Genomic DNA, 23,438 nt, shown 5'->3' on the forward strand with positions numbered 1-23,438 from the left:
GTAGCATCATGGCTCCATTCATGCTGCCTTTTCATAGTGGTTGTGCACGCGTAACCCTGAGTAAACCTACTCCGAGTTGATTGAACCAACTCAAATCAGCTGTTCTGGAACCGAAAACTCTGAGTTTCTCATCTCAGGGTAAATCAACTCAGACATCAGGGTTACACTCAGAGTTTGTTAAACCTCCTACCTGGAACAGACCCCAGGTTGGCACGGTTTGTTTTTGTTGGCGTTTGTGGAGTCTGGGCTGTCTACAGAGACTGCGTTTTTTTACCATGTGTTCAGGGGACAGGCAGCTAGTGGATAGTGAGGAGATGTTTGCTGTATGTGACAAAAAAATTGTAGCCTAAAAAATGGGTCACATCACTTAGAGCACCTTTAAATAAACTAGCTATTATAGGATGAACTGCTAACTGCTAAGCTAAAAACATGTCAATCAGTGTCATCATTTTTTTGGATGGAAATAACCAAACCGTTTCCCCTCACTTTGAGTCTTTGTTCAAAGCTCAGCTAACATACCTTTCTCTGTCTTGGAGGCACAGACATGAACCTGAAAAACTATCTTCTCCTTTGACTCAGTATGGATCAGAGAACATGAGGATTTATTTAAGGGATGAATTTATTGTGTAATTGTATTCTATTTATTCTTTAGTGCTACTCTATCATGTGGTAAAGTAACATTATGACTGACTTTGACTAGAGCGCTGTCTCGAGGGTTGCAGATGTGTTAAGTTTTAGAGCAGTATTAGTCAAAGAGTGGTCCACGGACCACTGGATGTCCACCACTGACCCCTGCTGGTCTGTGACTAGATTCTGTAAAAGATTCAGTTTTTATTTTAAAATTCAAAACGGTGTTTCTCAAACTGTCTGCCAGCAACTCCAAAGCCTAACAGTGAGGAACATGCATGTGTTGTTTTCAATATTAAATAAACTTATCTGTAAATTCAAACATTATCATTATTTGAATTGGCTTTTCTGTTGTGTTGTCGGCCTTCAGCAATGAAGCTGACCATTTTGCGACAGTGCCTCCAATTTACATCACAACAGATTTGCATGACATTTTAAGGAAATACGGAAGGATTAACATTCATAGTTATAAGCAACACCATTTTTGTGTAGGACATGGTGGCCATTATTCAAGGTGTACAGCGCTCTGTCTCTGGGGTGGCAGATATGTTACTGTGTTTCAGAGGGTAACTTTATTTATTTGTTATCTAGCGTTATTGTATAATGTGGTAAAGAGTGACGTTATAAAGAACTTGGTGGCCATTGTTCCAGGCGTACAGTGCTCTGTCTCGAGGGTTGTAGTCAAGCATGGACAGGTGGCTGTATTTGTTGGTCAGAGGAATGTCGATGTACTCGTAGGTGGAGGAGTTGGTGGAGTAGGCATAGTAAACTTTGGTTCCACCGGAGTACCCGTTAGTAACGTACAGGGTTCCACAGATCATGAATGCCTCGCCGGCACTGCGTTTCGGGTGGTTGGTGGTCCAGCTGCGGATGATCTGCAGAGTGTTTGGGTTTAACTGGCTGAGGACGATGTTTCCAGCGTTCTGATTGGTAGCGTAGACAGCCCAGAGCCCCCCCTCGTCCACCATGAGGTCGATGTCTGAGTGCCCCCCCCAGGAGTAATGGTACATGTTGTTGTAGCCGGCAAAGTCCAGCTGCCGGGAGCGGCTGATGAGCGATGTGCTGAAGTCAAACTTGATGATGGTGTGACTCTGAAACTTGTTAAAATAGATGGATCCATTATAAACCACCTGACCAGTGCCGGACCAGGGGTGAGGCAGGCGGTGAGATGTGAAGTTATCCGTCGTCATGAAGTCATACATCGACTGATACTCCCTAACAAAGCGGTTGTTATGGTAACCATCCATGTACCACACCTGTAAGGGAAGAAACCATAATTAATAATCTAAAAATGTGTTTTCTTTGCTCTGTGATAAAAGATGACTGTGTTCCATAAATAAATAGCTCTATTTTTTTTCTTTATTAACTATACAGTTTGATGATGATGTCATGATATTAAACTCTGTTAGACGTCCAGCTGGGAGGAGACTTCGGGGAAGACCAGGACTAGCTGGAGCGAGAGATTATATCTCCACCCTTGGGTTCCCACAGTCAATTCAATTCAATTGAATTTTATTTATAGTATCAAATCATAACAAGAGTTATCTCAAGACACTTTACAGATAGAGTAGGTCTAGACCACACTCTATAGTTTACAAAGAAACAACAATTCCAGTAATTTATCCAAGAGCAAGCATTCAGTGTGACAGTGGTGAGGAAAAACTCCCTCTCAGGAAGAAACCTCGGGTGGTGAGGAAAACCCGATCCCGACATTTTACATTATTAATTCCATTTTCATCTCAACATTTGGACTCTACACCTTTGCAGAATCGTTTATATAGGTATTGATGGCTACTTTATATATGTATATATATAGACCAAACTGACTGCATTCTTGTGTTGTTGTTTTTCGGTTGTTAAGTTTTTGATGATGTATTCTGTTGATGAGACTCACTCTGTTGTCTCCAGTCGGAGCGAGTGGGTCGGTCATCCACGATCCAAACCTAGATCCTGACGACTTGATGGTGATTGGCTCAGAAATTCCTGTCAGCTTCCCACATGCTGAAAAATAAAATCAACAGGAACACGGGAAGGGACAGGCTGAACAAAATAACAGGAAGACTTGCACAAACTGCAGTTGAGTTTTTTTCAGGTGAACAGAGTTTTGTTTGCATTGTTCACAGCTTTGAAGAAGACATTAAAAATAATAATTTTTAATGTCTTCTTAATGATTGATAATCCACAGAAACTCAATAAATAGTTTCTGTGAACACTGTTGACATTGAGAAAATGTTTTTTCAATGGCATTCTGTTTCTGTGTTCTATTATACATTCTGTGTCCAAACCCTTCACCTCTCGGCAAAAATCCAGTGTGGAAAAAAATCAGTATTAATGCCTTAAGAGTTGGTTGTTTACTGTTGCTCTGTAGTGTATGGTGGGCTTAGGTGTGGGTTAATACACATGTTCACTTTATGTGGCGTCCTGAAAAACAAATAATCTTAAATGTCAGAGGAAACAACTGCAAGTCCTTAAAATGTTCAATGTCACAGTTTTGTGTTTATGTACTGACCTTCTGCATGCCTCTTCCTGTTTGTTTATTCCTCTGTTGTTTACTCACCCAGCCTCTGCATGCAGGCCCTCAGCCGGTCCTCCAGGTTCATCACTCGGCCGTGGAGCTCCTGGTAGTCCAGACCTCCCATTTGTTCCTGCAGCGATCCCAGGAGCTCTGTCACATTCGCCACCTCTTCCTTAAACTGTCGGACCAGCAGAGCATCCGCCTTGTAGGCCTCCAGGACCGGGATCAAAGGACGTAACTCCTCCATCTTTACCTTTATGGACTGAGAAACAGACAGCGAGATCAATAACCATCCAGACATTTCCAGACGTCCACATTCAAGTAAAGGGGGTGTGAGCTTCAGCTGTTTGTTTAATAAATTGTTTCCTAATGTTTGATTTACTTTAACAACACAGTGCTCCGATCTGTTTGTCAGATGTGTCTTGTAGATAACTGAACCCGTTCACCAAGGGCATAGGATTTATTTCGACATTGGTTTGGACTAGAGTGCGGATCGGGACGCATTTTTCTGTCTGAGCCCTGCGTCCGACAGAGCAGTAACCAAACTTTTGCAGAGAGCTTTGCCAAGTTCTTGATTAATAAGTGACATGATATCGTAAATGCTGCAATGTTGATTGGTTGTTTAAGCAATGACTTCATAATGTGGGCAGTACCTTGTATTGTCTGGCGATGTTGCTCTCATGTCCGTCTTCCACCTGTTTGAATTTGTTTTCAAGACCCTTCACCTGTTCTTCCATTTTCTCCACAAACTGTAGATCTCTCTGAGTCCGCTGGTCCAGAACCTCGATGGACTGACTCATATTCTGAACCTGGACAACACAAACACATCATCACACATAATACTGAATTACTGCTACTAATGTACCTTTATGAAAATAAAAGTACCTTCTCCAGCAGCTGTCTGAGCTGTTTGGTTCGAGCATCTCTGGAGCAGACCGTCTGCTGGGGAGCAACCACCGTACAAACACATCGACCTTCAGAGTCCTGCGCTGAACTGTACACCTGCCAGCCCTCTTCCGGGGCAGAAGGACCCACCTATCAGACAAGAAATCAGTTGACAATGATGGAAATAAGACACATTTAATGTAAATACTGTGTTGTTAAATAGTTGTTTCAAATTATTTAGTAAAATCGATCATACACACAAAAAAATGTTGACTTGCAATATTATTAGGAAACACTCCAATAACGTTCACTTTTATGCGGATGACACCCAATTATACCTATTAATCAAGCCAGATTAAACCAGTCAGTTAGTTAAACTTCAAGCATGCATTAAGGACATAACATCCTGGATGTCCTACAATTTCCTGATGTTAAACTCAGACAAAATGGAAGTCATTGTGTGGGCCCTGAACACCTCCAAACCTCATTGTCTAAAGATATAGCTACTCTGTATGGTATTGCTGTGTGTGGCACTACTGTCAGAAATCTCAAGAACAGACTTTTTTTCATCTACCTAACCAAAATTAGGCACATCCTTTCACAAAACCATGCTGAAAAACTAGTCCATGCATTTGTTACTTTAAGGGTGGACTACTGTAATTCCTTATTATCAGGTTACACTAATAAGTCCCTTAAGACTCTCCAGTTGAACCACCATGCTGCAGCGCATGTACTGATGAGAATTAAGAAAAGAGATCATATTTCTCCTGTGGGACTACCTATGATAAATAAATGTCCTCTCTCCATCTGTATGCATTCATGTACCATTAATGTATATTGCTAACTTAGGTCCGGGGACATTACATTACAAGTCATTTAGCTGGTTCAAGAGTTTTTTTTTTATCCAAGGTGTAGTCGGAAGAGGTTGGTTTTTAGCCTTTTAGACCTTCTTCCCCTGTGATGTTTTCTCACCTCACAGGTTTCCTTGTATTGGGGTGGCACCTGGATTGTGGTTGCAGCTGCTGCCTTGGTCCTACTCGACACCATGCTACGCCCTGCACTGCTACTACTATTATTTCTAGTCATAGTTCTATTATCCTTATTATTACTATAATTGCCACTCTTCATCATACCAACTCCTTTAATTATTATAAAACATATTCCTGTATATATGTACCGTTGTTTCTGTGTCCCAACCAGCAGCGCAGGAGTCAGGGTCTGTCCGAGGTTTCTGCTTCTTAAAAGGAAGTTTTTTTTCTCGCCACTGTTGCACCAAATGCCTGCTCTTGGGGGGAATTATTGACTCTGTAAATTATAGAGTGTGGTCTAGACCTACTCTATCTGTAAAGTGTCCTGAGATAACTTCTGACACTATAAATAAAATTAAGCTCGGAAGAAGAAAATAATTTACACATACATACATACATTACATAAATACATAGATACATACATACATCAGAGATGGGGACTCGAGTCTGAGACTCGGACTCGAGTCGCACTTAAGTCGCACAAACAGCTGACTTCAGACTTGACTCGGACTCGACCCAAAAGATTTCAGACTCGAGCTTGGAGACTCTTCAACAACATGTTTTCATGCATTTATTGCTTTTTAAATGTATTAATGTATTTCTATTTTCTTTTATTGGCGCATATACGTTGGGGAAACGTATGACGAGCTGCATATCCCCTGCCCTTTGCCATAATGTGCAATGGAACACATGCGTTATGCCTTATGTGCGTGCACTCGCATATAAAAAAAATACATTGCCGATGGCAACACCAAGTCCTCCCGGAGTTGTGCCTTTTTTTAGTTTTGTTTTCAATAACTTGGTAAACAGTGGCAGTAAGCCAAGAGCTACATGCAAGGTGTGTGGCACCAAGATAAATGATGCCGGATCAACAACATCGGACTTCACCTAAATAGGTCAGTCACTCACACGCTAATGTCAAAGAGACATTACATTTAGCATATATCATCACAGGTAACAAGCTAATCATCGCTAAGTGTTGTGTTAATGCTGGGAACAGGCTAATTATATCTTTATAGTTAGTAGTTGCTGAGCCTCAGACATCCATGGTGCACAGGAGGCGGGACGCACAGATCCATCTCCCCAGGAACAAATGCTGTGTTCGGGGGGCAAATTCATGTGACGCGTAATTAATCCCGTGGATGATTTGTAGGCTATTAAGTGTACAAGGTGTACCCCAGTCCACCAAACACTGGGTCTTAATTTTGCACATATTTCTGTTACTGTAGTGCTATTTACTATTTCATTATTTAATCCATGCGTGGCTCAGCCGTCAGCTGCCGTGGAGACGCTGGCCTCACTAACCTCTCCTCCTCTGAGTCGGATCTCCCTCGCGCTTCACTGAGCCTACTAACACTTAGAAAATAAATAAATGGCATTGCATCAGTGAGTTCACACTGCTTATTGTGCGTGATTTGGACTGACGGTGAGATGCATGTTGTTCTGTAACTGGTGTGGCGCTACCACTATTTTTTTTTTTCAGACTTTTTTTTGAATGAAAGAGAAATTATATTTAGCATATATCATCACAGGTAACAAGCTAACCATCGCAAAGTGTGGTGATAATGCTAGGAAAAGGCACATTGTAACTTTATAGTTGTATCCATATGATGTGACAGACTTAGGTTAATATTTCACCAGGTCCGAGGGCTAGAGGGACATGTTAAGGTGCTGACACACCAAGGAGATTATCGGCCGTTGGACAGTCTGGCGAGGTCAGTGACTCGAATCTGTTCGGTGTGTCCCGTGCCGTCGTCAGTCTGGAGTGCCGTCGGCGCTCATTTTGGCCAACCTGACATGTTCAGTCGCCGGCAGGGCAGTCGGGACTCACCCGGAAATGGCGAGCAGAATGAGCGTGACTAGAGTCTCTCAAAATCTGATGAAAATCTTTTAAACTGACCTTTGTTGATCTGAAATAAAGACAGATTCAGGAACTACACGGCCTATTTCTCGCTTAAAATGTTTTCAGAAACATGTTTCAGTGAACTATTTTAGTACAATATGAGATTGTATTCTGAACGAGCCGCCATGACAGTCTGGCATTGAATTTCCGGAGAACACAAACCCATGTGACGCGTTCGTCCCATCAGCTGCCGGTTTTCATTTCTTGGGCAACAATACAGAGTAGCGCTGCCTGCTGCTATGGAGACATATTACATTTCTCAAGCGGTGTCGCCTCAGTGTGTTCCGAGGCAGTTTTTTGGACCTCGGGGACCCGACTGATCATTTCCACTGGCTTTTCTGCCGAGAACAGCCGTCTGGTTGGTGTGTAAGCAGCTTACAGTAGACCCCATAAAGTTATCCTACAACTGATTTTAATACTGTACTGTCTGGACATGCTTTGAATTCATAAGATTTATGGGACAGATCAGATGGCCAGAGACTTGAGACTTGACTTGGACTCGTGGCAAAAGATTTGAGACTTGACTTGAACTCCAGCTCAAAGACATCTCTGACATACATACAGTACATAAATACATACATACATACTGTACATACATACATAGAAGGAGCTGAAGGGTATGAATAAATTAGCCAAACGTGTGAAAATGGCAAAATATATTAAAGACGTGTGAAACTCAAAGAATGTGTTAAAATACAAAGACTGTTCTCACTCTGTCATTCCGATTGTGATTTTTTCATTCCTCAAATAATTATTTTCTTCAGAAGGTGTTCTGGTATTTAGATCTTTTGTCTTATTTTATATAATTTTTTATCTTGTTTCTAATTCATAGTTTATTTCTTGTATTATCGGTGTATCGGTGTATCATCTATCTATCTATATCTATATTTCCATCCATCTATCATCTATCTATCTATCTATCCATCCCTCCCTCCCTCTCTCTCTCTCTCTTTCCATCCATACATCTATCTAAATATCTATCTATCTATCTATCTATTGTATCTGTCTGTCTGTCTATCCATTTATCCATCGATCCATCTATCCATCCATCTATCTATCTGTCTATCCATCTATCTATCTATCTATCTATCTATCTATCTATCTATCTATCTATCTATCGATCGATCTATCTATCTATCTATCTATCTATCTATTGTATCTGTCTGTCTGTCTATCCATTTATCCATCTATCCATCTATCCATCCATCTATCTGTCTATCCATCTATCCATTTAACAATTATATATATATATATATATATATATATATATATATAGTGTTGTTAATGCTGTAGGTTTGTGTAACTGTGCAGTCATTAAGTTTTTAACCCTCTCTAATATTAATCCTAATGTGCTGTAATCCTTTCGATAATCTGGATTAAAACACTTTAATTGACGGTTGATCTTTTCATAAAATATTAAATCCAATTAGGAAACATTGACATAATATTTAATATGCGTCTCTCTTAGTCAAAGGTTTGAAGCTTGCTGAGAACTACAGTTTAATCTGCTGATTGATCTCATAATCAACCAACAGGCTAAAATCTGATCCAGAAGATCTATGATCTAAATGTCTCTCACACAGAGGCAGAATGTGTAATGGAGAGGTGCATGCTGGGTTAGTGTCTGACAACCAAATATCGATTGATTGATCGGATCAGTTTATTTCTCACAAACATTAAATTATTTCTGTCAAATTAAATATTATTGACATCGACAGTGACCAAGGTCTTCCACAGTCTAAAAACAGCAGAATAGATAACAACAGAATAAAGGATAGAGCATAAGACAGGAGAAAAGAAGACAGCAAAACAGGAGACAGCAGAATAAAAATAGAACCATTATATATTCACCATGGTGAAGAGTGATCCAAACAGCAGCAGCAGAAAAACGTTGAGCAGATTCTCTTCAGACTCCATCTGTGTCAAACCCATTCACTGTTTACCTCTTTAATTAGCTTCTTATCTGTCTCTTAGCCTGTCTGTTAGCCTTTCCGTTAGCCTGGTTATCTGTCTGTTAGCCTGTCTGTTAGCCTGTCTGTTATCCTGGTTATCTTTGTGTTAGCCTTTCTGTTAGCCTGTCTGTTAGCCTTTGTGTTAGCCTGGTTATCTGTCTGTTAGCCTGGTTATCTCTCTGTTAGCCTGTTATCTGTTGTGTATCTGTCTCTCTGCTCCTCTCTCTGGTCTCTTGGCTTTCCTCCTCCCTCTCTCCTCTCTCCTCCTCTCCCGTCTCTCTTTCTTCTCTGATGTGACGCCAGCAATTGGCCAAGTGGAAACAAGATGCTCTAGTGTGTGTGTGTGTGTGTGTGTGTGTGTGTGTGTGTGTGTGTGTGTGTGTGTCTGTGTGTGTGTGTGTGTGTGTGTGTGTATGTATGTGTGAACATTTCCATAGCACTATTTCCTTTCAAGTTTGTATGCTTCTAGTTTTAATATGCAGGTTTTACAAGTGGGCTGACTTCCTTTGTTTCATCTTCTGTTTATAGAGCAGCAGAAGTGAGTATGGTTGGCAGTGAGCCTGCAGCAGCGTCTACAAGATGATCCAATTGGGAGGGAGTAAAGTGAGCATAGAATCCGCTGTTACATTAAGAGTAGCCTGGATCAATGCTGTCCTCTCTCTCTGTGTTTCCATTCTCAAGCTCCGTTCTCTTCAGGAAACAACAACCTTGAAGCTAGCAAGCCACACGCTGAAAATATCAAGTTATGAAGATGTGGACGGTTTAACAAGTCAGACCTGCTTGGTTCTTTCAGGGAATGATTATAAAGATTTATAAAGAATATGTTTAGATCATTTCCTCTCTAACTGGGAGGTTTTGGGACTGATTGGTGGGATTGCTGTGGACCATCTCTGTCACTACGCTGAAGAAAATCTTGTCTTCTACATTAAGAAGACAGATAGGCCTAAACTGACCGACATCAACATAATCTTCCTCCTCAGGAATAAGAACCCAACCAGCTCTTCACCAAGACTTCAGAAAAACCTGCTTCCTCCATGCTTGTTAGTGGTCTATTACCCAGTTATGATCTTTATGAAAAGCTTTCTCTAACTTTCTGTTTTCCTTAAAATGTCCACTGACATTTGAGGTGCTAGCTACACATTAATACACTCTTTCCCAGTATCTGCAGCCTTCTTCCACTGCCTTTACTAATACTACAGCTCAGAAAACCAAAACATTTCAACATAAAATCTTCTGTATTCTCTGACTTCTTGTAACCGTAACATTTCCACATCATATTCATTAATTAAATCTTCTGTATATCTGTGACTTCCTGTCCCTTTCCGCCCATCAGATCTGCATTTACAGCTGCCCATATGCCCTTCTCAGTAGCCCTTGGCTGTTTCACTTTGGATTTCTGCCTAGGACTCCTCTCTTTCCCAGGCTGCCATGCTGTGTTACCATCTGTTTCTTCCACTGCAGCCTAGCTAGCCTGTTGCTGGAGTTCTCAAGGATTGGACTTCATGAGCCCTTAACACAAACTCATTGGAGTCTTTCACACAGAAGGAAGTGAGAATCCAGACTTAAACGTAAATCTCACTCAGTTGGACATGACTTCAGTGTAAACAAACATGATGGAAGATGGGCAGGAAGACAGTGTGCCCGGGGCGGTTAATGTTCGGCGCTGTTGACCCCGGATTGCCTCGGTGGGCATTGGCGTCCCCCAAAAGGATATCAGAACGTAAATATTCAACATGTTAAATATTTGTAAAAATCACTCTTAAAAGAATCCACACCATAGGAATATCAGGCAAGACTATCTTTAGAACAATCCCAAACATCTGGGCACTGCTGCCCGTTGTTAGAGGGGATGGGCCTGGTTACTATGTGGTGTACCAAGCTTTGGGCCTGGTTACTGTGTGGTGTACCCAGCTTTGGGCCTGGTTACTATGTGGTGTACCAAGCTTTGGGCCTGGTTACTGTGTGGTGTGGTGTACCCAGCTTTGGGCCTGGTTACTGTGTGGTGTGGTGTATCCAGCTTTGGGCCTGGTTACTGTGTGGTGTATCCAGCTTTGGGCCTGGCTACTATGTGGTGTACCCAGCTTTGGGCCTGGTTACTGTGTGATGTACCCAGCTTTGGGCCTGGTTACTGTGTGGTGTACCCACCTTTGGGCCTGGTTACTGTGTGGTGTACTCAGCTTTGGGCCTGGTTACTATGTGGTGTACTCAGCTTTGAGCCTGGCTACTATGTGGTGTATCCAGCTTTGGGCCTGGTTACTGTGTGGTGTACTCAGCTTTGGGCCTGGTTACTGTGTGGTGTACTCAGCTTTGGGCCTGGTTACTGTGTGGTGTACTCAGCTTTGCGCCTGGTTACTATGTGGTGTACTCAGCTTTGGACCAGGTACGAGATGAATCATCGGCACCATTTTAACTCTAACAGAGTCCCGATGGACAGGTACTTCAGCTCTGTTTGTTTGGGAGGAGAGATCTGAACTCAGTCTATATTCTGATTATCAAATGATGCTTCACAGAGTCACAGTTTCCATCTGATGCCACATTCTAATCCTTGTTATCTTCAGACTGATAACTGCAGAATTTAGTCTGCTACAGTTATGGATCAGTTATGGGTTAGGGTTATGGGTCAGGTATGGATCAATTATGTGTCAGTTATAGATCGGTTATGGATCAGTTATGGGTTAGAAGAGGGTCAGTTCAGAGTCTTCAGTTTGAACGAGAAACAAAAAGGAGAAGAAGACAGATGGAGCAGAAAATGTCTCTAAATTAATCATCATGTGGTCGTCATGGAAACATCTCTATCTGCAGGCACAAGTGTGTGTGTGTGTGTGTGTGTGTGTGTGTGTGTGTGTGTGCGCATGTGTGTGTGTGTTGAACCCTGCTGCGGACCATCTGACACACACAGACACACACACTCACACTCACATGCACACACACACACACACACACACACACACACACAGACACACTCTCTCTCCCTTGGACAGATTTCAGTGAGAGAAGAAGAAACGAGGCGTTTGGGAACACCATAAAAACAGAATCTGATTTAAAATGTTTGAGACATTAAGATCATTTCTGATTCAATTAGATTTTTTAACAGAAACATGATTCATATCTTTATTTGTAAATGTTTTATTGATCAAATCTTGAGATTATATTTGAAACATTTGATGAAAATGAACTTAATGAGTTTCAACTTAATCACGATTCCATCTGAAATATTATTTGTCGGTATTTAATAAATTCAACCAGGCAGAGCTTCCTGAGTAGTCATAGTTCATGCATGAAACTGTCGACATCTGCTGGTTAAACTCTGTATTACATTTTTATACATACAATCACAAACTGTGAGGCAGAAACACATCCAGTAACAAGGATCCAGGTCTATATATATATATATATATATATATATATATATATATATATATTATTAATATATAAATAATTATATATCAAATAAATGTTTACCTCAGAAGGAAGACAATATCCCTGGGTATAAACACACCTCCAGATTTTATTATGTTTTTATCCTCAGAGATGTTTAATGCCGGCCTGTAATGTAATTAATGCTCTGCAGAGTTGTATGTTTTTAAATCTTATGTTAACTTATAATCTTATAGTCACATGTGGTTCTTTTTAAATTATCAAACTAACAGTATAGCGATGAAGATAATATACATACATATGGTGCAAAATGTAGAACATGATGTGAGAAAAATCGGAACTTGTTAAATGCATTACAAGTTTGCAGCTGTCATTGTTTTCATGTAAATATCAATCTACACATTTATGAGTATATTTCCTGTGCCTTCACCTTCAGATCACAAGTGTGTGAACATTGTCTATGAGTGCAAATTTCAATTTACAAGTTCAGATTTTTGCACCATATTTACCTTCATATAAAGGGTAGCTCGAATTAATCTGATTGGTTCCTAACCATAGCTAAGGTTTCACTAAAAGATGTAACGTTTCTGAAACATTCATGTCTCCTCCCTGCTGATATGAGATCTGTATCTCCTCCCTGCTGATCTGAGATCTGTAGCTCCTCCCTGCTGATCTGTATCTCCTCCATGCTGATCTGTATCTCCTCCCTCCTCCCTGTATCTGATCCCTGCTGATCTGAGATCTCCTCCCTGCTGATCTGATCCCTGAGATCTGTAGCTCCTCCCTGCTGATCTGTATCTCCTCCCTGCTGATCTGTATCTCCTCCCTGCTGATCTGAGATCTGTATCTCCTCCCTGCTGATCTGTATCTCCTCCCTGCTGATCTGAGATCTGTAGCTCCTCCCTGCTGATCTGTATCTCCTCCCTGCTGATCTGTATCTCCTCCCTGCTGATCTGAGATCTGTATCTCCTACTTGCTGATCTGAGATCTGTATCTCCTCCCTGCTGATTTGAGATCTTTATCTCCTGTCTGCTGATCTAAGAAACTTTCTTTAAAGCAGATTTCAGATTCATCTCTTTATTATATTTGTTGTACAAAACCTTTTGTTCAAAATGTTTACAGGTTGTTTAAATGTCTACTTGTCATTGTTTTGGTTTCCACAGTGATAGCGAAAATGGAGGTTGCCTCTGTTGTGTTGTGTTGCCGTGGAAATGGTCACTCTGCTGCTCTCTACAGATGTGTTGAAGCCGTGATCTCGGTACATCCCGCTCTGCAGCATCGCCTCCGAGAACTGACAGGACTTCCCTTTAAACTGAGTCTGAAACATACAATAACATAACTTCAGTCTTTAGACTGAGTCTGAAACATACAATAACATAACTTCAGTCTTTAAACTGAGTCTGAAACATACAATAACATAACTTCAGTCTTTAAACTGAGTCTGAAACATACAATAACATAACTTCAGTCTTTAGACTGAGTCTGAAACACACAATAACATAACTTCAGTCTGAAACACACAATAACATAACTTCAGTCTTTAGACTGAGTCTGAAACACACAATAACATAACTTCAGTCTTTAGACTGAGTCTGAAACACACAATAACATAACTTCAGTCTTTAAACTGAGTCTGAAACATACAATAACATAACTTCAGTCTTTAGACTGAGTCTGAAACACACAGAATTGCATACAAGCGATATCAGTAATAAATCAGTAATTTCACTGGATAACAATGAATAGATGTATTTATTATTATAACAGAGGATAACTGCAAGATATTCCTTCATGGACTACCAGAATCAAATGAAATCATAATGAGATTCAAACAATAAAAAGATTAAAAATCAAACTTTTCTTGAAGGGGTTACAGGTGCATAGCATCGCCGACAGCGACACAGGATATTAAACCTGTCATTGTTTACCCTCTTTCACTAACTGAACAGTTTTCAAACTCTAACTTGAAGCACTAAAATTGATTTAAAACATTTTTTGAATAATTGTTAGGGCTTGAGCCCCCCTAAAAGGGTCTGATATGGCCCCAGGCTGCTGCTATACATGCTCTCCATGATGAATCCTTACTGTATTGTTATTGATGTTGTTTTGTAATGATTGGATGTGTTGGCTGCTGTCTATATCACAAATAACCCCTCGTGGAAAATAAAGATGACTTCACCTACACCACACCATAGTTTACCTACACCACACCATAGTTTACCTACACCACACTATATAGTTTACCTACACCACACCAGAGTTTACCTACACCACACCATAGTTTACCTACACCACACTATATAGTTTACCTACACCACACTATATAGTTTACCTACACCACACTATATAGATTACCTACACCACACTATATAGTTTACCTACACCACACTATATAGATTACCTACACCACACTATATAGTTTACCTACACCACACTATATAGTTTACCTACACCACACTATATAGTTTACCTACACCACACCAGAGTTTACCTACACCACACTATATAGATTACCTACACCACACTATATAGTTTACCTACACCACACTATATAGTTTACCTACACCACGCTATATAGTTTACCTACACCACACCAGAGTTTACCTACACCACACCATAGTTTACCTACACCACACTATATAGTTTACCTACACCACACTATATAGTTTACCTACACCACACCAGAGTTTACCTACACCACACCATAGTTTACCTACACCACACTATATAGTTTACCTACACCACACTATATAGATTTTACACCACAGTTTACCCACACCACGCTATATAGTTTACCTACACCACACTATATAGTTTACCTACACCACACTATATAGTTTACCTACACCAAACTATAGTTTACCTACACCACACTATATAGTTTACCTACACCAAACTATAGTTTACCTACACCACACTATATAGTTTTACCTACAGCACACTATATAGTTTACCTACACCACACTATATAGATTACCTACACCACACTATATAGTTTACCTACACCACACTATAGTTTACCTACACCACACTATAGTTTACCTACACCACACTATATAGTTTACATACACCACACTATAGTTTACCTACACCACACTATATAGATTACCTACACCACACTATATAGTTTTTCTACACCACACTATATAGATTACCTACACCACACTATATAGATTACCTACACCACACTATATAGTTTTTCTACACCACACTATATAGATTACCTACACCACACTATATAGATTACCTACACCACATTATATAGTTTACCTACACCACACTATATAGATTACCTACACCACACTATATAGTTTTTCTACACCACACTATATAGATTACCTACACCACACTGTAGTTTACCTACACCACACTATATAGTTTACCTACACCACACCATAGTTTACCGACACCACACTATAGTTTACCTACACCACACTATATAGTTTACCTACACCACGCTATATAGTTTACCTACACCACACTATAGTTTACCTACACCACACCATAGTTTACCTACACCAAACTATAGTTTACCTACACCACACTATATAGTTTACCAACACCAAACTATAGTTTACCTACACCACACTATATAGATTACCTACACCACACTATATAGTTTTTCTACACCACACTATATAGATTACCTACACCACACTATATAGTTTACCTACACCACACTATATAGATTACCTACACCACACTATATAGTTTACCTACACCACACTATATAGATTACCTACACCACACTATATAGTTTACCTACACCACACTATAGTTTACCTACACCACACTATATAGTTTACCTACACCACACTATAGTTTACCTACACCACACCATAATTTACCTACACCACACTATAGTTTACCTACACCACACCATAGTTTACCTACACCACACTATAGTTTACCTACACCACACCATAATTTACCTACACCACACTATATAGTTTACCTACACCACACTATAGTTTACCTACACCACACTATATAGTTTACCTACACCACACTATATAGTTTACCTGAAACACAGTTGTCTGAAACACACAATAACATAACTTCAGTCTGAAACACACAATAACATAACTTCAGTCTTTAGACTGAGTCTGAAACACACAATAACATAACTTCAGTCTTTAGACTGAGTCTGAAACACACAATAACATAACTTCAGTCTTTAAACTGAGTCTGAAACATACAATAACATAACTTCAGTCTTTAGACTGAGTCTGAAACACACAGAATTGCATACAAGCGATATCAGTAATAAATCAGTAATTTCACTGGATAACAATGAATAGATGTATTTATTATTATAACAGAGGATAACTGCAAGATATTCCCTTCATGGACTACCAGAATCAAATGAAATCATAATGAGATTCAAACAATAAAAAGATTAAAAATCAAACTTTTCTTGAAGGGGTTACAGGTGCATAGCATCGCCGACAGCGACACAGGATATTAAACCTGTCATTGTTTACCCTCTTTCACTAACTGAACAGTTTTCAAACTCTAACTTGAAGCACTAAAATTGATTTAAAACATTTTTTGAATAATTGTTAGGGCTTGAGCCCCCCTAAAAGGGTCTGATATGGCCCCAGGCTGCTGCTATACATGCTCTCCATGATGAATCCTTACTGTATTGTTATTGATGTTGTTTTGTAATGATTGGATGTGTTGGCTGCTGTCTATATCACAAATAACCCGTCGTGGAAAATAAAGATGACTTCACCTACACCACACCATAGTTTACCTACACCACACCATAGTTTACCTACACCACACTATATAGTTTACCTACACCACACCAGAGTTTACCTACACCACACCATAGTTTACCTACACCACACTATATAGTTTACCTACACCACACTATATAGATTACCTACACCACACTATATAGTTTACCTACACCACACTATATAGTTTACCTACACCACGCTATATAGTTTACCTACACCACACCAGAGTTTACCTACACCACACCATAGTTTACCTACACCACACTATATAGTTTACCTACACCACACTATATAGATTACCTACACCACACTATATAGTTTACCTACACCACGCTATATAGTTTACCTACACCACGCTATATAGTTTACCTACACCACACTATAGTTTACCTACACCACACCATAGTTTACCTACACCAAACTATAGTTTACCTACACCACACTATATAGTTTACCTACACCACACTATAGTTTACCTACACCACACTATATAGATTACCTACACCACACTATATAGTTTACCTACACCACACTATATAGATTACCTACACCACACTATATAGTTTACCTACACCACACTATAGTTTACCTACACCACACTATAGTTTACCTACACCACACTATATAGTTTACATACACCACACTATAGTTTACCTACACCACACTATATAGATTACCTACACCACACTATATAGTTTTTCTACACCACACTATATAGATTACCTACACCACACTATATAGATTACCTACACCACACTATATAGTTTTTCTACACCACACTATATAGATTACCTACACCACACTATATAGATTACCTACACCACATTATATAGTTTACCTACACCACACTATATAGATTACCTACACCACACTATATAGTTTTTCTACACCACACTATATAGATTACCTACACCACACTGTAGTTTACCTACACCACACTATATAGTTTACCTACACCACACCATAGTTTACCTACACCACACTATAGTTTACCTACACCACACTATATAGTTTACCTACACCACACCATAGTTTACCTACACCACACTATAGTTTACCTACACCACACTATATAGTTTACCTACACCACACTATATAGTTTACCTACACCACACTATAGTTTACCTACACCACACCATAGTTTACCTACACCACACCATAGTTTACCTACACCAAACTATAGTTTACCTACACCACACTATATAGTTTACCAACACCACACTATAGTTTACCTACACCACACTATATAGATTACCTACACCACACTATATAATTTTTCTACACCACACTATATAGATTACCTACACCACACTATATAGTTTACCTACACCACACTATATAGATTACCTACACCACACTATATAGTTTACCTACACCACACTATATAGATTACCTACACCACACTATATAGTTTACCTACACCACACTATAGTTTACCTACACCACACTATATAGTTTACCTACACCACACTATAGTTTACCTACACCACACCATAATTTACCTACACCACACTATAGTTTACCTACACCACACCATAGTTTACCTACACCACACTATAGTTTACCTACACCACACCATAATTTACCTACACCACACTATATAGTTTACCTACACCACACTATAGTTTACCTACACCACACTATATAGTTTACCTACACCACACTATATAGTTTACCTACACCACACTATAGTTTACCTACACCACACCATAGTTTACCTACACCACACTATATAGTTTACCAACACCACACTACAGTTTACCTACACCACACTATATAGTTTACCTACACCACACTATAGTTTACCTACACCACACTATAGTTTACCAAGGGTGGTGATGGCCCAGGGGATATGACACATGCCTTTGGTTGTGGAGACCTGGGTTTGATTCCCACTGAGATACATCAACCAATGTGTCCCTGAGCAAGACCCTTAACCCCTAGTTGCTCGAGGTACGTACATATGTGTATGTATGTATGTATGTATATATAAAATGTAATTATAAGTTGCTTTGGATAAAAGCGTCAGCTAAATGACATGTAATGTAACAAAGACACAATTCCCCACAAGAGCATTTGGTGCAACACTGGTGACACGTCTGTCTGTCTGTCTTACTGTCTCTCTGTCTGCCTGCCTGTCTGTCTGTCTGCCTGCCTGTCTCTCACCTGTATCTCATGAACAGATGGTCCCTTGCTGCCGTATGTTTGGTTGGATGTTCGGTAAAGCGGCTGATCGATCTTCTCCCTGAAACAAACAGCAGCTCAAAGTTACAGAAAGAACTAGAAATGTCTTCAAGAAATGTTGACCTTGTACTGGGTGCTGTTGGGGACCAAGATTCTGGTTAAACCTGATTTTAACCAGAAGGCCTCAGATTAAACTGACCTCTGGATACAGGACACACATGTGCTCAGAGACAAAGGAATCTTGGCCTGCATGTAAACCCCAAAGCCTGGTTAATTCACACCTCTATGCGAAAGTGCCAGCCAGAAGGGGAACGCCTCACAACTGGCAGGAAGTCAAAGAACTACAAGATTGTAGTCTTCAAACTTTCAAGAGTTTTGAGTCTTCCTATTGGTTCAAAGGGACCATAAACACAGCATGCAGTCTTGATCTATAAATAACCTGATCCTAGGACACTCCCTCGTCTTCCATTGCAACTCTGTTGCTGAGGGGAGCGCACAAGCGCTTGTGCTAAAACTTCCATTTTCTGGAGAAAGTGGATTTTATTTCGGTGGATCCTTGAAAACGCACCAGTGTTTTCATATCTGCAGTGAGAAGGAAACAATGTTTTTCTTCTCAAAGTCGACTAAACTTCCCCCTTTCTGCCTTTTTGGAGGAAGTTTCTCCGTGGCTGCTGACGAGCGCCAGGGGATTTGTCTGTTTCATTTCTGTGGAAATCTCAGGACAGAAACAAACGGACTGAACACACCGTAAGGAGGCTTACGTCTGGGCAGAGATAAGTAGTGTGTTTATTAATGAGCAAAGGGTTCGCTACCACTTGTTGCCATTAAGGTGATCTGATTTAATCATGTACTGGTCCATATGTGATTATTAATCTGTTCTGTGAATGTATAACTGATCACTATACGGTTGATTAGGTTGTGTTAAGTAGCTGGGTATAACTGTAATTGCTACTTGCTAAGTCACTCCTTTCATGGTGTTTCAGTTACTGTCTGCGATAGAATCGCGAAATTAGCTGTTAGCCACTGGAGTGGTTATAGTGACCAAAGTTTCCCTCAGTAAGTCAAAAGTCTCAGTCTGTCCTAACTACACGTGTGGTCCAGACCTGAGTAGCTGAGGGGGGTGGGTCATTATCGATAACTAAGATCAGAGTGTTTTCCCTTCTTTACCCTTTCTCCTTTTACTAATTATACACACACACACACACACACACATACACCTACACGGACACAAGCTAGCTTGTAGCTCCTGAGCTAACGGTGCTAGCTTCACACGTGGAGTCGGCATCACCTTGTACAGAGCTAACACATGGATTAATAATAATTAAATAGTTTTGTGCAGCTCACAGGAGTAGCCATTTTTGGAGTTGTTTTTGTGTTGGAACTACATTTTGACACCACCCCTCCTTTTTCACTCACTCTCTCTCACACACACACACACACACTCACACACACACAGACACAGACGTGTCCATGCTGCTTTGTTTTTGCTTTGTTTTGGCTGTGATATTGTAAAAGATATATGTTTATTATTGAAGAATTATTGATTAGCTACTGATAATTGTGACGTTAATAAATCTTATTATAATTAATTAGCGGTTGCTTGTGATTATTTGTGTACTTGTTGTAATAATTGCTGGTCGATTCACCCCTTCCTTTAATTCCTTTTTAAAGGATTACCACAGAAATGAGACTGTTCCACAGTTTGATTATTGGTCCCTGACTTGCAGGGTGGTGCCCTGTTTTGATTGTTTGTCGATTTGATAAAGTTATTAATAACCATATTCATAACTTTATTAATATTGATAAAACATCTTTGATAATTTGCCAATGATCAAATCTGTACCCTACGAGAATCCTACAGTGCACATCCCAAAATAACTGGCTGTGTGAGACAGAGAACATAGAGTACATTAGATGAGTAAAGGCCATCGTCACCACTAGTTTACATAGCTAAAGTAGTTATTGTAACACAGAAGAACACAAAAGTACTACCTTCATCACAGTAGTATTATATGAAGGAAGTACAGCAGGAGTAGTAATACAGAAGCACTGGCAGTATTACATTAAGGTAGTACAGGCAGTAGTACTACTACAGAAGCACTAGCAGTATTATATGAAGGTAGTACAGGCAGTAGTACTACTACAGAAGCACTACCAGTATTATATGAAGGTAGTACAGGCAGTAGTACTACTACAGAAGCACTAGCAGTATTATATGAAGGTAGTACAGGCAGTAGTACTACTACAGAAGCCCTAGCAGTATTATATGAAGGTAGTACAGGCAGTAGTACTACTACAAAAGCACTGGCAGTATTATATGAAGGTATTACAGGCAGTAGTACTACTACAGAAGCACTAGCAGTATTATATGAAGGTAGTACAGGCAGTAGTACTGGCAGTACTCTGTTTCTACCTCAGATCAGATGACAGTAACCTGAACTAGCATTAGTTAACCCGTCAGTAAAACATAACTAACTGTGTAACTACCTGTAACCATGGAAACACTGGGGGTTGTTGAATCGGTGCGGCAGGTTGGGATCCGTCCTGTAAACGTCGCATGTTTGAACCCTCTGCTCCTCCATGACTGACTGGCTCACTGGCTGATAGACTGATAGAGTGATGGAGTGATAGACTGGCTGTCTGACCAAAACACAGTTACTAACAACACAAGGTTACCATGGAGACGCATAACATCACACACTGTGTCTCAGCATACACACACACAGACACACACAGACACACACACACACACACACACACACACACACACTGACATGAAACAAATATAAATAACCCTAATTTTCCTCTTTTAAATCAAATCTAAAATAATTCCAGAGCAGCAGAACTCTTGTTTGTGTTGCTAGGCAACATGTTAAGAGGAAGTGGCTCACCAGGCTTTAAAGGGTAGATGCTAGATTGGATCTACTGAACATGTCGTGCCTCGTGGCCCGCCTTATTTTTGCCTTATTCTGCCTTTGATTGGCTTACCCTGGTAGTCTTACCCTAACCAATCCCCACTCTTCATGCATAAAACCCAACTACATACACACGTCTAGCAGATCTGATCTAGCATTTACTGCTTCAGAGCGTCTTTGAGAATACATTCTGTTGCCAGGAAACATCAGCAGCGCTGTCCAATCAGGAGCAATCTAAACAGGAAGTAACTGTACTATCACAAGTTAGCATCAAGCCCCCAGGAACAGCACCATGTCTTAAAGCCACCATAGGCTTAGCGGATAAGGGTGAAACTGTCCCCCTCTGGCCCAGAAAGACTTCTCCCAGAGACTTTGCATGGCAAAAGAAAATTCTATATTTCAGCGGATAATTTTTTGGGGGGTACACAAACCTACCAGCCAGAACACTTAAAGGGTCCTTGTTTAAATCGTCACGTTTTTAACATTTTTAACATTCACTAGTAGCCAAATCCAGAGTTATTAAACAAGGCATGATGAACGCGCATAATAGACACAAACAGACCCGCGGGACTGCACCCGCCCATGTTGCCCTGCACTGCACATGCTCATATGACTGTTCTCCCGAGGTCCTGTAGCTGTAATAATAAAGCTAATTGTTGTAATTCACCATGTGTTCTATCAATACGTCCATGCTATTATCTTATGATACATCCGAGGGATGTACATATGCTGTAAAGCCTGTAACGTGGATGTAATGTCATTAGCGTTTCCCAAACTGCCGGGGCTATCGGCTAGTAGCTAACATCAGCGGTAGCTAGCATTGATGTATTAAGAGAACGCTAACATCATGAACGCACAGTGTTGCTACGGTTGCTACGACAACACAAACTCATGCTAGTGTGCATGTCCACCGTGACATCATGGGCCAGTCAATGTTGAAGATCTGTCAGAGTTTTAGGCTAGGACCCAAATGTAGAGATGCAAGGAGAGGCAGCAGTAGAAATAATAATAGTTTCATGAGAACACAAAGAAACTTACAAATGTAAGCAGAGCAGGTGAGCAAATCCAAAAACACAGGAACACGGAGCAGGTGGGCAAATCCAGACTCCAATTCCAAAAAACAAATCCAGGAACAAACAAACAAACAAAACAAACAACAATGAATGGGGAGCCGGGGTTGAAGTACTTATGGCGGGAAAGGTGATGGTTGATTGGCAGCAGGTGTGTATCGTCCAGTGGGGAACCTTCAGGGCCTTCTACGCCTTCAGAGAAGGCCTAAACATAATAATAAATAATAATTAATTTA

General features: G+C 40.2%; 2 protein-coding genes across 2 annotated transcripts; both read right to left on the bottom strand.

The window, feature by feature from the left end:
- Positions 1–1,220: 1,220 nt before the first annotated feature.
- LOC114555230 (noelin) lies at positions 1,221–8,851 on the bottom strand. Its single transcript, XM_028577480.1, has 6 exons — positions 8,810–8,851; positions 4,028–4,177; positions 3,796–3,951; positions 3,185–3,404; positions 2,522–2,628; positions 1,221–1,883 (listed from the first exon to the last, which is right to left on the bottom strand). Exons 1-6 carry the CDS (start codon positions 8,810–8,812, stop codon positions 1,221–1,223), a joined length of 1,299 nt encoding a protein of 432 aa, XP_028433281.1. The 5' UTR covers positions 8,813–8,851.
- A 4,498-nt stretch (positions 8,852–13,349) lies between these two features.
- Positions 13,350–21,949, bottom strand: pierce1 (piercer of microtubule wall 1). The gene is made up of 3 exons (XM_028577485.1): positions 21,705–21,949; positions 19,200–19,278; positions 13,350–13,606 (listed from the first exon to the last, which is right to left on the bottom strand). Exons 1-3 carry the CDS (start codon positions 21,797–21,799, stop codon positions 13,424–13,426), a joined length of 357 nt encoding a protein of 118 aa, XP_028433286.1. The 5' UTR covers positions 21,800–21,949; the 3' UTR covers positions 13,350–13,423.
- Between the last annotated feature and the right edge of the window lie 1,489 nt (positions 21,950–23,438).

The sequence above is a fragment of the Perca flavescens genome, chromosome 5 (genome assembly GCF_004354835.1).
Source record: "Perca flavescens isolate YP-PL-M2 chromosome 5, PFLA_1.0, whole genome shotgun sequence".
NCBI lineage: Eukaryota > Metazoa > Chordata > Actinopteri > Perciformes > Percidae > Perca > Perca flavescens.

What these genes read in the sequence shown, in the direction of transcription:
- LOC114555230 (XM_028577480.1), bottom strand. An exon ending in TCAGACAGCTGCTGGAGAAG is followed by an intron (nt 3,952 to 4,027) that starts GTACTTTTATTT and finishes TGTGTTGTCCAG; the next exon opens with GTTCAGAATATGAGTCAGTC. An exon ending in GGCCTGCATGCAGAGGCTGG is followed by an intron (nt 2,629 to 3,184) that starts GTGAGTAAACAA and finishes TTTATTTTTCAG; the next exon opens with CATGTGGGAAGCTGACAGGA.
- pierce1 (XM_028577485.1), bottom strand. Translation starts at nt 21,799, where the DNA reads ATGGAGGAGCAGAGGGTTCAAACATGCGACGTTTACAGGACGGATCCC. An exon ending in CAGTGTTTCCATGGTTACAG is followed by an intron (nt 19,279 to 21,704) that starts GTAGTTACACAG and finishes TGTTTGTTTCAG; the next exon opens with GGAGAAGATCGATCAGCCGC. An exon ending in CATCTGTTCATGAGATACAG is followed by an intron (nt 13,607 to 19,199) that starts GTGAGAGACAGG and finishes TGTATGTTTCAG; the next exon opens with ACTCAGTTTAAAGGGAAGTC.